We start from the raw sequence: 17314 nt of genomic DNA on the forward strand, positions 1-17314 counted from the left end.
TAGGTTGTGCAAGATGTGCTACCGGGCTGGGCCTCCATTTTTTAGGGGCCTCTTATATATATATATATATATATATATATATATATATATATATATATATATATATATATATATAGTAGTAAGTCTCTAAAAAAATATATTAAAATGATGATTATTTTTTATATTATTAAGATTATTTTGTCTGATTAGAATATAAGTATTTTGATATGTGAACATAGTCCAGTTGGTAAGTACATCATATTATATATGTAGGGTTTGGGGTACGAAATCAGATTTTCTGATTTATTCACCTCAAAGGTTGAATTTCTATCTACTAAACTACTTGACAAAAAAAAATATTTTGTGTTTTTTTATGAAAGAATATTTTTTGTTAGTTTTTTTTTTAGATGAATTTTATGTTAGTTACATGAATGACTATTTTTTATTTTATTAATGTTATTTATAATTTAAATAAGATTATTCTTTTTAATTTTTTTACATTTTTTACTAAAGGGTTAATTTTTAAAATTCTAGATGGGCCTCAAAATAGTCGGGACCGACCCTGGACATTACAATATGCAAGAGCCGGAATTCAAACTCGAGATTCCCCACTTTTTCATCTCAAGGGATGAAATTCTAATCAGGGGTGTAATTTTATTACGGGAGACCGATTTAAACGTTTCTTATTTCAAACAATACATTCATCATTCATCATGTGGATTCCATTGTATCATTTTTTTGGTTCTAATCCTTGATATCATTTTTTCAAAATTATCAATTTTTTATGAAAAGTATTTCATACTCTATTTTTAAAACAACTTCAAATTAAATAAATTTATAAAACATACTCAAAATAAAATAAACTAACATAATTCAATTTTCTTATTTTATTAGACAATATTTTATAATACAAATCCAAATAAACTAAAATAATTTCATTTTCATGTTAAAAAAAAAAAAACTATCCATTTCGAGCAACTATTACTGCAAACCACTTAATTACGAATGAGATCCATAATTACATCATATCATATAGTTTTTTTTTTTTTGGTATTATCATATAGTTTAATAATAAAAGAAAGAAGATAATTCTACCAAAAAAAAAGAAGAAAGAAGATAATTTTACTTCTCTTCATGCTCAATTACTACTGGGATAACACGATTAAGAATTCAAGGAGAAATAGTTACCAGTAGGTTGTACGTATTGCAATTAATTCTCTCTTGTTACCATCTTAGACTCGAGTTCTTCTAACCGACTACAAGTATATCTATCCCTAATCCGAGTTCTTCTAACCGACTACAAGTATATTTATCCGTAACAGACCTCTCGCCACTTGCCTCACAGGCTAGATATCCTCCCAATATTTTACCGTATTATTTCATCTAATATTTATAAAAATAATATTAGTGAGATGTTCTGTCCTGAGATCAATTAATTTTCAAAATTAAAATCCGAGAAACTAGCTTGGTTTTCTTCTGGAAAATGCAATATAAATCATGAATAAATCAATAAACAATAAATAAATCAATGAAAATTCATAGAAGTATTCATTAGCCATTGCACTCATTATTCTAACTTTCTATCATTTGTCTTGAGTTCTCATTTTCTTCCTCTCAATTGTGCAATAATATCATGAATTGTATTTCTACACATTCATCATCAATATGGCTCTTGCTACAATAATCTTATTGGATAGCCTCACAAAATTGAGAATAGTCTCAACTCTCAAAATGAGGACAATCTCATGATAAACATAACATGTTCTAATTCTAGTTTGAAATAGTAATAACTTAGTTTGATTGTGACACGGTATATTTCTGTGTAAAGTTTGCACTAAACTTACACTCATTGCAGTGAATTATTTGTTAAGGGTTTGAATAAATCTTAAAACAATGATCAAACTTAAGAAGATTTACCTTTCTAAGATGTAACTGTACAAAAATAATAAATATATCTATAAACATGTAAATGGAATTTATCAATCCTTATTCTACACATAGTAGACATCTAATTTTGCTGAATTATGTTGATGTGTGATGGAAACAAAAGCGCCAAAGCTCAAGTAGATAAGTGCCAAGTCATTTTGACTCTGCAATCTGATGAATTAACTTGGTAAAAAGTGGTAAAACTGTGTCTTATCAATTTAGAGAAACAATCAGCCAGCTTCAAGAGCATGACCAGCCTTAATCCCTGCATCAAATCAGAACATAGTTATTAGGATTCGTAAATCGTAACAGCTTAAGCCATAAATTTATCAGGAAACAAAAACTGCAATGACTAATACATTATCTCATGCTGAATTAAATAAACGTAAACTTGAGAGAAAACCGTGTCAGCAATCAATAATACAACTCAAAATATATATCTCCTAACTAAACCTATCATCTAAAAGAGATAATGGAACTTTGTTATTTAAAACTTTTGATGAGATTCCATTAATGAAGTAACTATCAGCAAGAACAGTAACACCCAATAATTTTAAAGTAACTAGCTATTGATGAATGTGTAGAACAGTAACTTCACCATCGCTACCACTACCACCTCCTAAGCATTATCCATCGTTGCAGCCTTCGCTTGATACATTATAGCAAACAGCATAAGAATGCAAGTATTTTTAACAGTTTTGCAGTACTGGCATTTCGCTCTCATCGATGGAACTACTTCAACGAAAAGATTTAGTTGACTGAATGACTGGTCTAGGGTGAGAATAGCATGTGTTCTATTCAAACTAGGTTTTCATGGGCGGGCTATTGAGAAGAATGAGGTTCTCATGTCAGAATCCCCATATTCAAACGAGGGGAGAACTCCGGAGAAGGAACTATTAAGGAACTAATGGGAACATGTAGATCGGTAAGTCATATTACAAGATGCCATTAAGGAATTAAATGGAGCTGAAAAACATTCTTTTGCATTATCCACTGTGAATAGAATGGCCAAATTGAATTTTTTAATTCAACACAAGCTTTTATAAATAAAAGACAATTCTGAATGATCTTTCATATTCATGAGATTATTCGGTAGTATGTTTTATTACATTGTTCTCTATCCTCAACAGTAATGTCATATCTTTTTCGTTGGGTTAATCGGGGTAGCTTACTTGTCAAGAACTTTTGCCATTTAGTTTCTTAGACTTAATGAAGAGTACAGAGAAATGCAAAATAAATCATCCCCTTAATGGGATTTTGAGTCAGTAACTCGGTATCCATGGGATCGATAAACTAGTTTTCTGTTTACAGTTTTTTAAAACTACTACTACTATATTGTTTTGGTTTTCACTTTTTTTCTTTTTAATATTCTTATCTACTGTTACCTGACGCTACATCATTGTTTTTAACTACTACTACTATCGTTACCACTTCACCATCGCTACCACTACCACCTCCGCTTGATACCTTTTGTCACCATCACCGCCTTGCACTGTCTGTTGTTATTAAACACCTTCCACTGTTGCCAATTTGTCATCACCATCTAGCACCTTCTTATCCCCATAACATAACACCCTCCACCATCACTGCAGCCGACAACCTCCACTATCGTTGTCATTGCTTAGCCCTTTCACCAACACTGTCCCCAACACTGTCCACCACTGCCACATGTTCCACCACCATTGTCGTCATAACTGCAACAACCCAACACCCTCCACTACCACTGTCACAACTCGATACTCCACCATTGCCACCTAACACCCGTCACAGTAGTTGTTTCCGCCACGATGGTCGTTGCTCGACACCACCACCTATCGCTATTGCATCTCAAAACAGCACCATTTCCACTAGCACCCTCCTCCATAATTGCCGCTACACAGCACTCTGTTGCCACACCAAACTCAGTACCCTCCACTGTAGTTGTTTCCGCCATTGTTGTGGTTTCTTAACACCCTCAAATCGATTGGTCCCAATGTTGTCGATGGCCACCCAAAAACCCTCCACGACTGCTATTGTCACTCAACACTCTCTGCCGCAGCAATAAGACACTCTTCACTGTTGTTGCCGCAATATTGGCCGCCAACATCATCACCAACCATCACTCTCCACTTTAAAGTTTCAAATATGTTCCCACGACAAAGTTATCACGCAGATTTTCTTGTATTATCATCTCTGTTTTCAAATTAATATAATCACACCTTTTTTGGTTTTTTTTTCTTTTCCAAATTGTTTTATAGAATAATTTTTCAAAACTAAAATAAACACAACAGCACGATCAAACAAGCCCTAATTTTTTAAACTTTTGGATTCTGTTTTTCTTTAAGGGAACATGCCTATTGGAATGGAGATAATAAAGAATGACTAGGCAGTTTGAAAAAATTTCCAGCGCAAGTGCGCAACTTTCATGAGCTGCAGAAGCAATACACTTTTCGCAGCACAAGGGAGCATGTGGAGTCAGATGGACATAGGACTTTCAGTAATGGGTCAGAGAACACTCTCCAAGTCTAATGGACGTGCTTTGTCAGCGTAGGTCATGATGGATAGAGATTTCTGGATATTTTTCATCACAGCTATGGCCTATCGGAGCTGTCACGACAATTATGGCCAGCAACATTGACGAGTTAAGCACTAAGGTTTTATAAGCCAACTCAAATTAGTTGGATTGCATGCGGGAAACCCCCAGAAGCAGTAGCACTCAATTATGTAAGTACTTACAATTCATTGCAACCCACATTATCTAATCTAACTTGACCATAATTCCTGTCAAATTTTCATGGGGTTGATCAACAATATTAGCAAAAGATTCATGTTTAAATTCTAGCTTCGTTTTAGTTTCTTATTGCATCGAATTTTAAAGCTATATGGGCAAATAAAAGAAAATAGACTAGTGCTCAAGCAAATAATTGCAAGTTTCACAAACACACATTCCAAATGTTGAAAAAAAAACAAGGTTGAATGATACCACTGTAATAGGTTGTAATAGGACTATGACTCTCGGCCAAAAGAAGTTATGCAATACAAAAGATATTGTGTTGTCTATTACCACAACCATCATTGATAATTTCATATATACAAATAAAATATTTTAAGTAAACAGAATGTTATAATCATATCAAATAATAACAATATGATACCATATAGCTTAAGCAGAAAACAATATGATAAATTTAAAAAGCAATATTAACAAAAACTTACAATTTGTGCACTACGTCACTACCAATTTTCTTTCATGAAGACAATCCTCAGTCATAGCATTGCTCCTCTTTGCAGATTTTTCCATTGCGTTCATACTGTCATCATTCTTCTCTTTGTCAAACGCAAATTCAAGTTGTTTCTCCACAGACTTGACAACTGCTGTTCGTTTGGTTCTTAATCGGTATGGTGGAGATGCATTGAATGCCTTATTATTGAGATTAACACTCTTATTGTCAAGGCTTGCAGGACTGTCAGACAACGTCCGAGCTTCAGAATCAGAATTATTCTTGGTTCTATCCGGTTCATTAGAAGCATGTGAATCATTGTGGACTTTTAAAACTTTACTAGGAGAAGTAAGTGGTTGGTCTCCAGTTCTTCTCCGCCTATATATGGAAGGAGTATTTGGATAAGTATTAGCAGCCTTTCTCAATATTGATTCAGGGGTCTCCGTACATAATTCACTATCCCTCGCGCGAGGTGGAGTGATGTAACCCAAGGGTGACATCTTAGAACAGTAATCATTCTGCATGGAGAGAATACTTAAGTGAAGAGAATCTAAAGGAACTGAACCAGGTAAAAGTGGTGGCTCATAATACAAAGAACCAAAAGTATGATTTTCTTGTGCTGATGTCCCGATTAACCTGCTATCGCTATTGCTCATTTTACCATTGTTTAAACAATGCTCAGTTATTGGGTTTCCATTGAGTGCAGAATTCTCAGATTTTGGCCCATAAGTTGTTCCAAAATTGACTCTTGATATATGTTCTGAATTTCCACAGCCAAGATCAACATTGGATGGTCCCGGCTCGCATTCTACACAGTCAAAATCAGCAGATTCATTTGTCGGTACACTTGAAGAATCGCCTACGTCTCTAGCTGTCCCTGAGGACTCAAACTGGTTCTTGCCGCTGTCATCTGGCTTACTAATGGCTGTGGTTTCAGACGATGTGTCGACAGCGACATTTAATTCTTTATTAGATGAAACAAGTATTGGTTTAGTAGCAGAACGTTTAATTGTATCTTTGGCAGCAACTAGTGGATTGCTTTTTGGAACTGGGGGAAGTTTTCCTGTAGCTAAGTAAAAATCCAACTTCTTCTTCAAAGAACTATTCCAGTGGTTCTTTATTGCATTATCAGTCCTGCAGAAGAAAATTTGCAAAGATAAATCTTAGCACTTGTCATAAATATACATAAAATGGCATGCCATTTCACATCACAAAATATATCTTACAACTTGTTCTCAGATGTTGTACACTCAACATGTTGTCCTATCTTTTCTGGTTCAAGCATAACGTATAGATCTCATTCCATCACAATTATAACGCAGTACTTTTCTGGACACTAACTTTTTTTATCTTTATTTCACATCACAATTATAACGTAGAGATCTCATTCCATGATTTTAGCACAACTAACGAATAAAAAGAAAGCATACCTTCCAGGAAGGACCTTAGCTATTTCAGCCCATTTGTTCCCATGTATACGATGAGCATTCATCAAGGCTAGTTCCTCTTCCAAAGTCCAGGCATCCTTCTTTATGTCAGGATTAAGATGATTGTGCCACCTGAGAACAGTAGAAAAGGAAACACCAGTATGATTTGAGTTGTAAATACTGAAAGCAAGTTATACTAATGAAGTCATCAATTTAAAAGTTGATGGTAATGTCCAAGTAATCGATCTAAAATTTATATTTCAATGATACGGAAAATAACATTTATCAATAAAAATTATTTAAAAAGATGCAAAAATAAATACAATGACACAAACTTCGGTTAACCTACCTCTCTCGACACTGCTTCCCTATTCGACCAGGCAAAGACTTGGCAATCAAGGACCATTTTGTAGGCCCATATTTTGACACCAGTTCAACAATTTTGTCATCCTCCTGTAAAGCCAAGAAAGAGAAGTTAGAGTTTGAACAGAACTGTAAAACAATTTGAGAAGAAGAAAAGGACTAGGTTTCAACCTCCTGTGTCCACGGTCCTTTAACAAGCTCTGGATTAAGAACTTTTTGCCATCTGTGCAGACATTGAACTTCGGATCTATCTTTAAAAAACTCAGCTGCATTCCACATTTAAAACCAGTGTCATAAAATGAGCATATGCTTTCATTAAGCATTTGGTAGAGGCACATGAACAAATTACTATGTTCAAACACATTATGATTCTTCATCGCAGAACAAATTAAAAGAAATATTATAATGAACAATGTGAAAAAAGTTTGAAGTTCTAGTTTTAGTGGTTTTCCTTCTACGTTTTCTGTATCATGAACAATTTAAACTAACAAAAAGTATTGTTCAAGCTTATATCTTTTGAATTATAATATTGTGTTTTAACTGCAATATAACCTCTGGCTCTACCATAGTACAAAGAAAACTAATAAATAATAATCAAATAATTTTTAAATAACAGCATGGATCTATTTTCATTTCCTTGAAGACTAAAATGTCTGCTGAATTTTCTATTTTAAAACAGATGACGAATGGATCTATTCTACAAATTGAAAGCATGTGTCAAGGTACTTTTCTATCACAAATAACAATTGAAATATGTGAAATATGTGACATACATCTCTTTCCATCATTTTATATGACAGACTAACGATATTAAAATTGTGTGATTTGTTGTGTGTTATATTTTCTTCAACTGCTAAGAAAGAATTAGTATGTCTCTTGCTAAACTGTAGTTCATATATTATGTTTTATGTCTTATTTACATTTATAAAGTAAGTTTACATTTATTATTTATAATGTAAGTTGTGTGCTTTCAGATCTTGTATGCACATTTCTAGTTTACCATTTATTTCTTCTTTCAACTTTCCAAATATGATTACATTATCCGTGAAAAGTATACTCTCCACTTGTCGAGATTTATCTCAGACTTATAATCTCATTAACAAATTAGTGATCCACTTTTTCTCTCCGAGACTCTTCCATAACTTTATTATCCAATTCAATTTGTTTACCATTATGCATCCTTTCTAATGCTTCACACACCTTAGATTTTTTAATTCTGCAATAGAAGCTAGAATTTTGGTCCTTAATTTTAGTGTTTAAGGATCGTGTTCATTAACACACCCTTCCAAAATTAACCTTATGTTATTGTTACATGCTTGTCCAACACCACCATGAAATTTTACCCTTTGGTATAAAAATTGATTCGCCGAGTGTCTCTTGCTACCTTCCTTATCCTTCTAGTTCTAGTTAGCCCGTTCCACTTATTTTTGTCCTTTTTTAGCCCACAACCATTATTAAATGCTTCTTTTTTCATAATCAATTTCCATCATTTGATCCTGGAAACCCTGTCTTGATCATTTATATCTACTATTATCTTGACTCAAATCCAAAATGAAGACCTCGTGGTGTTATGCAATCTTTTTCCCGGGATATGTTTACAATACATGATGATAAGGAACTTTGCAAAACAAAGCTTATTGTGTGCTCTTGATGTATTTTAGTTAGTTAAAACAAAGCTTATTGTGTGCCTTAACAATTCAAATATACACTTCAATTGTAAATTGTTAAGGCAAAACTTAAGTGTGTCGACCCCTGTTGTATACTTGTGCATTTCAGTGAAATTAAAATCAAACAAAATCAGTACTGAAAATCTTCAAGAAACCACAAAACATTAAAAGCAGTCCAAGAAACCACAAAGTATATGATCTACGAGCATCCTCATTTTCATGATACTCAACATAAGATGAATCAGGATCATCATCCTCTTTTTCACATTGAGAAGATAAGTATGGTTAAAGTATAATATGCATGAGTTAGCTTTGAATGAAAAAATCGCAAGTGGAAGAAGCCCACCGAGGCTGAATAAAGAATTTAGTTTGTGCAAACAGTTTGGTTTGTTAGGTGTAGCCAAGAGGTGGTTAAAGTAATGTTACTTGAAACTCCTTGATACACTAATGGAAAATCTCACAGGCGGTGATGACTATAGATGTAGCCCAATTATTTTGGGTGAAGTAGTAGAAAAAACTGCAGTGTTTATGCTATCCCTATACCTCTGTATAAAAATGTATTTTCTGCATTATTACTCACAAGTCAACCTCATCTTCAGAAGGTTCTATCGTAGCCACACATTTAAAAAGTACTACTTTTTTCTTGCAGGATTTAAAACTACTTTTCAACATTAAATCTGATTCAAGTTTTATCACATACGAAGTTCATTATCACATAATTATTGAACTAGATGTATCCATGGAAAAAACAACATAGCAATAATAAGTGATGTCAAATGCATTAACTCAGGTAAATACTAAATATAAATACTTACCTATTTTCTTCCAATGCTTTCCCTTAAAAGCTGCAACAGCATTCCTCAATGTCTCATCCTACAATACATTGAAGAACAATTAATATTAAGTTATTAACTTATATACAGACAGTAGCAAATGGTAATTGCCAATGACAAATGTAACGCCTTTCATAGACATTAAATCAAATGAGCTGAATTCCCAATTCAATCAGATTTTCCAACAAGGAAGAACATATATCTAAACCAAAAAATGAGGGGAAGGGAAAACAAAACAGATTCTTCGATAAGAAAAGACTAACCTCCTCTGCTGTCCAACCACCCTTAGCTCGCCTTATAGGACCTGTCGTCCTCCTGTACAAACATATCATCATAGGGTGTAAATCAACACTTGATCGGCACAGCAACGATTTCTCAAAATGCATAAATTCTCAACAGGTATAAAAGGGAATCAGCTACTATTGCAGAATGTGTGAAATTAAGCCAATAAAAGTTTGAATTATCCATGATTAGCATATCAATCTAAAAAGTAAAGAACTTGAATGTTACCGATGTGAGGGCGATGTCGAAGTAGCCGTGGGGCTACATATCCCAGGCGACTTTTGAATTGCACTGCCACAGCCACTGTCTTCAGAAGACGAGCAAGAAGCAACTGTCGATTGCTTATTCTCCAAACAACACATCTCCTCTGAATACACCTCCATATCCTTCACAAACCTTCACCAAAACCCAAAATCCTAATTAACAAATCCTCTAGAACCCCATCAATTACCAACCATCAAAAACCCTAAAAACTAAGCTCAAATTACAAAATTTCAAAACTTTCACCCTTCAATACAAATTTAAACAAAACCCAGATCTCAGAATCTATCATCAGATCAAAACCTTCATCCAAGACCAAAACAAAAACCAAAACAAACAAACAAAAAAAAACGGTTTTTTCCAATACCAAATCGAAACCCTATATTCTAAATAACAATAAACACAAAAACTCAATCAAATCAAAAAGAAAAACCCTTAATTTCAAAGAGTAAAATTACATAAACAAAACAACAAAAAAAAACATAAATCATGAAATTCTCCGAACAGTGAAGTACCTATGCTTTAACAGAAGTGGCGGGAATTGAACTGAAGCTCATAGAACAGAACAAAGAGAGCAAGAATTGTTCTTTCTCTCTCGCGAAGCTAAGGTTTCGAAAAAACCTCGAACGTTGAATCAATGAAAAATTGAATATTTAATTTAATAAAAATAAATAAAAAAACGATATTTAGTTTTTATATATTTGTGAATTGCGTATAACGTATACACGGATTAGCACCGACGTCGCCGTTACTTACCGTTACAAGTGTGTGGCGTTGTTTTAATGTTCCGTCAATTAACGGAGACGTTAGGGGAATCAAAGTTTGAACCTCAAACGGCACTTAAGGCGTGACGGCGATAATTGTCGAACAAGTTTTTTAAGGAAAGATTTGGATCTTTGGATGATTTTTAGCCGTTGGATTTAGGAGAAAGATGTTGTTTTTGAGGGTTTTTTTTGAAAGATGTTGGGTCTTGGAAGGAAACGTTTTAACTAATTTGGTGGTTTAAAAAGATGTAATTATTAGGGTTTTAAAAAGAAAACAAATCTTTCCTTCAAAAAAAAAAGAAAACAAATCTTGGAGAATAAGTTTTTATTAATTAATTAATAATTACATACTTGATTTAATTATGTATGTTTTTCTTACGGAAACTCAAAATATCTTATAATTTGATATTTTTGATATAATTTGAATGTATTTAAATTTTTTTGAATAATTTATTATTTTTTTTTGACAATTTGTTTAATTTATTTTTAGTCCCTATAAAATTATTAAATTTTGTTTTTGATTATCCTATAAAAAAAAGTGATATATGTTTTAGTCCCTATGAAATTTTTAGGTATATCGCTTTGGTCTTGATTTTTTATTTATTACAATGAGCTGTGAATCGAACCTATGATCTATTGTGTTGTTACTTGTAAACCCTCCCTGAAATATAATAATTTATTTTAAGAGTTTAATGATCACTTGAATATAATCACTTGAATAAAATCATTGATCATTAATGAATTACTCCACTTTAAATGCAATCAACTTACTCAATATAAAGGTTAAATCACAAAGGTTAGGCGAGGTTTCGTTAAAGTAGGATTAAGAGCACCAACAATGAATTAGTCCAAGTGGTAAGGGTCTTGGTCCCCTTAAGCATGTGGTCAGGGGTTCGATTTTTGGCTCATGTGTATGGAAAAAATTCGGTTGGAAAGGGAGAACTCACCTTGTGTGACCCACAGAATCCCCGATGGAGATTAGTGATCGCTAATGACTATGGAAATTTTGTATCAATATCATGGTAACAAAAAAAAAAGTAGGATTATGAGTGGTTGATTCAGATATATATATTAACTAGGAGGGAACCAAATCCTATCGTTTTGGGAATCCTTGTTTCGGGGGGGGGGGGGGGGGGGGGGGGGGGGGGGGTATCAATAGTAACTGGAATAGTTTTAGGACCTATTCTTTATTTAATGTAAGGAAATCGGGTAATAGGGGAGATCGGGTAATAGGATATGGAAGTTTCTTTTGACCGCCTACATTATCTTGTGCACCTTGCTGATTTACCAAAATACTCTGAATCGCTATTTAGGCGGCGAACTTAATCTGCTAGATAAGTAGCGGATGAGAAAAAAATTCAAAGTCAACAATCTTTTAAGATTTCACACCCTTATAATATTATTTGCTTATAAAAAAAAAAATTACACCCTCATAAACCCTTGAGAAAGTTTTGAATTTTTTTATCATCCGCTACCTAAGTAGCAAAACCGTGGTATATCGTTGGACCAGTTCGCGACTTCCTTCAATTGTTCATTCTACCTCCAAGATTTTGGCTTCTAATTTTTGCTCACATTCTATTCCCAAGACTTTCTTAAATGCCTTCCAAAAGTTCAAAGGGAACCTTGTATCTCTATCAGACACAATGTTTACCGGTACTCCATGCAACTTCATTATCTCTAAGATGAACAACTTTGCATGCTGAGGGGTTTTGTAGGTAGTCTTTACTGGTATGGAATAGGCAGATTTGGTCAAACAGTCCATAATAACCCAAATTGAATCATATTCACCTTGGGTGCGAGGTAATCCTCCTACAAATCCATGGTGATATGCTCTCATTTCCACTACAGGATTTATAATGGCTAGATCAATCTTGTCGGCCTTTGATGCTCTATCTTTACTTGTATACACATAATACATCTCGACACAAATTCAGGAATTTCTTTCTTCATGTTTAGCCAATAATATTTTTCTTATCATGGTACATTTTGGTGGAACCACGGTGGATAGAGAAGCCACTGTTGTGTGCTTCTTCTAAAATCAACCTCTTCACTTCAAAATCATCTAGTATACATATCCTGCCATCATAAAGAATTACTCCATCAATAGCTATGGATATTTCCAGTCTGCCAACCATCTTTCGCACTTTCGAGTCAGACTCTTGGACTTGTGTTATCCTTGATTGTAAGTCACAAGACAATTCTATTATGTTCACTACAACTCTACCTTTCCAATAAGTGACGTTAAGGTCAAGGTCTCTGAACTTATAGAGGTTACACTGGTGCATCAATAATTCTGACGCATGCAACACCTTTCTGCTCAAAGCATTTGCCACAACATTTGTCTTGCCCAGATGATACTTCAAATAAAAGTCAAAATCTTCTAGATATTTTATCCATCTTCTCTACCTTATGTTTAGATCTCTGTGACCAATTGCAAACAAGTATTTCAAACTTTTGTGATCATTAAACAAGTCGCATTGCCCACCATATAAGCGGCGTAATCATATTTTTAGAGCAAAAATAATAGCCGCCAACTCAGTAGCATGAGTGGGATACTTCTCCTCATGGTGCTTGAGTTGTCTGGATGCGTAAGCCACAACCACGCCATCTTGCATAAATACACATCAAAGTCCCTTGGATGAAGCATCACAATACACCATATATCTTCGGGTTGGGTTCAAAATAGTCAACACATGTGCTTTAGTTAATTTCTTCTTCAATGTCCTGAAACTTTGTTCACATTCATCGTTGTATTCAAAATGAATTTCCTTTCTTGTCAGTCGAGTCAGAGCTAGAGCGATTTGGGAAAACATTGAGATGAATCTCCAGTAATAACCCGCTAAACCTTAAAAACTTCGGATGTCTGAAACATTTATAGGTCTTTCCCATTTCAATATATCTTCTGGAGCATTAGTCACGCCAAATGACATAACAAGAAATTCATAATGCCTGTATTGGATTCTGAAAGCAATTTGCGACATATCAAAGGACTTAATGTGAATCTGGTGATAACCGGATCTAAGATCAATTTTGGAAAAGATTGTTGTTCCTTTTAGTTGGTATAATAGATCATATATACGAGGTAGGGATTTTTGTTCTTAATAGTAACTTTATTAAGCTGACGGTAGTCAATGCATAATCACATTCCACAATCCTTCTTCTTCACTAATAATATTGGTGCACCCCACATGGACACAATAGGCCTGATGAAATATTTATGTAGCAACTCTTCTAATTGAGATTTCAATTCTTTTAGCTCAACTAGTGACATCCTATAAAGTGCCACAGATACCGATTCAACTCCAGGACTAAATCAATTGAGAATTCAATTTCTCGTTCTGGAGGCAAGATAGTGATATCATCTGGAAAGACATCATGATATTCATTAATAACCGGAATGTCGTTGGGACTAAGTTTTTGGCTCTGATCATTAGCAAATATATACTAAATAATATTATGAGTGTGGTTTAACAATGCTATGAGTACCACACCTTCAACCACATTTTCCGTGCTCACGGATATCCGTATACATTCATAAATAAGAAAAGGGTCTTGTTAACATGTGCCATAAGGGCACATGTTAAGATATCCCAATATAGAAAATCAACATTTAATGATACAAGAAATTTAATGCTTCAAAAGTTAAAATACACAAGTTAGCATTTAATAATTTTCATTTTTGCTTCCTTAACATGTGCCTTAAGGGCACATGTTAACATTCTCCATAAGAAAATTACTTAAATATTTTTAGTTATTAAATATAAAAGAGACTTTTATATTCGGTAGAACTTTGTTATGAACTTTAATTAAGTTAGAAATGTATGTATATTACCTTTTTAAGGAGAAATATATGGATATTATATTAAGTTTTGGTAAAAAGAAGGAAAATGAACATGGTGACTTTTGTTTTTAAATTGAAAGTAAAATGTATGAATATTATTATGTGTTAATATTTTTTGTTACTTCTTTAAAAGAAGTAGAATTTTTTGGTAAATAGGAAAAAGTAATTTTTTTTTTTATAATTATCATCCATGGATATTTTTTAATATCCACAAATTTCTAAAATGCATGGATTACCCACTTAGTTAATACACACACAAATATGGAGCGGATATGGATATTATATTTATCCAACATAATGGACACATATATCATACTTTTCGCCCCAATGAATATCCATTTACATTCATAGTTTTGTTTGCCGGAACAAAAGAGATAAATGGCGAGTTGGTTTCCTTTTTTTTTTCTCTCTCTTATTGCAAATAAATGGTTCTTAAATTTGTCACTCCAATTATCATCTCACCCTTAATCTTCTAATTTTAATTAATTACAATCATATTATTGGCATTTACTACATTTTCCTGGAGGCAAACTATTTAGATTTTTAACCCACTATTATTCCTTAATATATTTAGGCCGTTTGGTTGAGCGGAAAAAAAGAAGAAGAAAAGAAAATTACGGATTCCAATGAATGAATGTGGACTAACTTTTGTCCAAGTTCATCCATTTAAATCCGTAATTTTCTTTCCTTCCTATTTCTTTCCGTTCAACCAAACAGAGCATTAAGGATTTTCTCAATTAGGTACTAATTGGTTTCCGAAACCCTGAATGTTCCCGTCCAATATTTTCAAGTGTATTGCACACTAAACAAACTCTTATGGTAAAAAATATATTATTATTTCTCTCTCTCTCTCTCTCTCTCTCTCTTTTTTTTTTTTTTTTTTTTTTTTTTACAAAATCATTATTTCTCTTTTACTTTTACACGTGGCATTTTACATGAACTACCATGTCAAATATGTTTTTTTTTTCCAATTTCTTTTAAAATTTGTTTGGGCAAGAATAAAAAGTATATTATTATTTCTCTTTCTTTTTTTTTTGACAAAATCATTATTTCTCTTTTATTTTCACACGTGGCATTCTACATGAACTGTCATGTCAAATATGTTTTTTTTTTCAATTTCTTTTAAATTTTGTTTGGGCAAGAATAAAAAACATTTTCTATTTAAAATAAAAATAAAAATTATTTTTGCTGTTATTTTTTTTTAAGATAAAGACTTGTTATGAAAGATACACATTTGGACATAACAATTACTTATCTTAAAAAAAAAAAGAGTAAAAATAATATTTAAATCATATATATTTTTATTTTAAATAAACAATTGATCTAATACTAGAGACGACAACTAAAACAGAAAATTAATCGGGGACGAGAAATAATGATTTAAAGTATAGGGATGAAAACTAAAATTCGCTATAAACGTAAGAACTTAAAACATATTTTACCCAAAAATTTATTTAGTTGTCATTTCATTACAAATGTACTTACAATATTTTAGCAACGTACTTACAATATTTTGGATTGAGATCAGCGATTTATCACACAGTTCGATGTTGTATTTTACAATGTTTTTATTCTTTTTTTGTTGTCAAACTTTTCACATTTCTTTTTCAATACACGTGGCAAATTTTAATATTATCGATAATATATGTTGATGTATGAAAGTATAATTTAATAGTTATTTTCATTTTTATAATTGAAATAATGACTCAGTTGATATCAGTTTGATTAAAATAACATATAGTAAATATGTAATTCGTACTGAATTGACGTTAATAATGTCATTTTTTTAGCTGTAAAAACGAGAAAAGTATTAACTTTTATTTTTGGGTAAAATATGTTTTCAGTCCTTACTTTTATAGTGAATTTTAATTTTTGTCCATGTAAAATAAAATCATTTGTTTTCATCCCTACAAAACATTTTCTTTTGTTTTTAGTCCATAATGAACAAAATTTTGACATGTTAATGCCAATATTTTGACTTTTTTATGTTCAAAAGTGTCTATATTATGTATATATATCATGTTAAACTTATATAAGTCCATATTATGTTAAAACAATACAACAAAAAATGTCAAAATTAAGAGTACAACCGATAGGAGTGTGTTCTTGGTTGTTATAATTCAGGTTTAGATAATTTTTTTTTTCTTTGAGAAAGTTGGATTTGGACATAGAGCAAGTTATAATTTATCTTTTTCTATATATAAAGAGGATATAAATTTTTTTGTTGTGTCCCCTTGACCATAACTCAGTTGGTAGAGACATCAACATTTTATATGTAGGAGCTGGGGTTCGAACCCCGGACACTCTACGACAAATTTTTTTTTTGTGGACTTTTCATAATACCAACAATACTCTTGACTTTTTTTGAGCAGCAAAAATGCTTAAATATGAAAACGGTCTCTGCAATTACGGCTTGTTTTGATTTTAGTCTTTGCTAAAAAAAAAGTTTGATTTTAGTCCCTGCAAAATATCAAAACTTTTAAAAACGTCCTTGAGGTGAATTTTTGACTAACATGTCAAGTAGTTGATGATTTGGTAGATTGTGACTAGGATTTTTGATGACGTGAAATTAACATGTCATTTTCATTTAAAAATAAAAAAAAAATGAAAAATAACATGTCCGTTTTTTTTTAATAAAAAAAACAAAATAAATTGAAAAATAGAAATAGAAAATTAATACACTTACAAAAAAAAAAGTTAATATATTAGATTTTTAAAAAAATCGAAATAGAAGAAAGAAATCACGCAAAGAAGAAAAACACATTTCTATT

At 32.4% G+C, this 17314-nt stretch overlaps 1 protein-coding gene across 1 annotated transcript; it reads right to left on the reverse strand.

Moving 5' to 3' along the window:
- Positions 1 to 1792: 1792 nt before the first annotated feature.
- LOC123888010 (transcription factor MYB3R-5) lies at positions 1793 to 10782 on the reverse strand. The gene is made up of 9 exons (XM_045936939.1): positions 10454 to 10782; positions 9906 to 10073; positions 9659 to 9710; positions 9378 to 9435; positions 7067 to 7161; positions 6882 to 6985; positions 6536 to 6664; positions 5101 to 6239; positions 1793 to 2170 (listed from the first exon to the last, which is right to left on the reverse strand). Exons 2-8 carry the CDS (start codon positions 10058 to 10060, stop codon positions 5111 to 5113), a joined length of 1722 nt encoding a protein of 573 aa, XP_045792895.1. The 5' UTR covers positions 10061 to 10073; positions 10454 to 10782; the 3' UTR covers positions 1793 to 2170; positions 5101 to 5110.
- Between the last annotated feature and the right edge of the window lie 6532 nt (positions 10783 to 17314).

Source organism: Trifolium pratense, linkage group LG6, assembly GCF_020283565.1.
Source record: "Trifolium pratense cultivar HEN17-A07 linkage group LG6, ARS_RC_1.1, whole genome shotgun sequence".
Taxonomy (NCBI): Eukaryota; Viridiplantae; Streptophyta; class Magnoliopsida; order Fabales; family Fabaceae; genus Trifolium; species Trifolium pratense.

Bases quoted from the DNA above. Each gene is read 5' to 3' on its own strand.
- LOC123888010 (XM_045936939.1), bottom strand. From the start codon at position 10,060: ATGGAGGTGTATTCAGAGGAGATGTGTTGTTTGGAGAATAAGCAATCG. The intron at 7,162-9,377 runs GTAAGTATTTAT...TGTGGAATGCAG, and splicing joins AAAGCATTGGAAGAAAATAG to CTGAGTTTTTTAAAGATAGA. The intron at 6,665-6,881 runs GTAGGTTAACCG...TACTGTTCTCAG, and splicing joins GGGAAGCAGTGTCGAGAGAG to GTGGCACAATCATCTTAATC.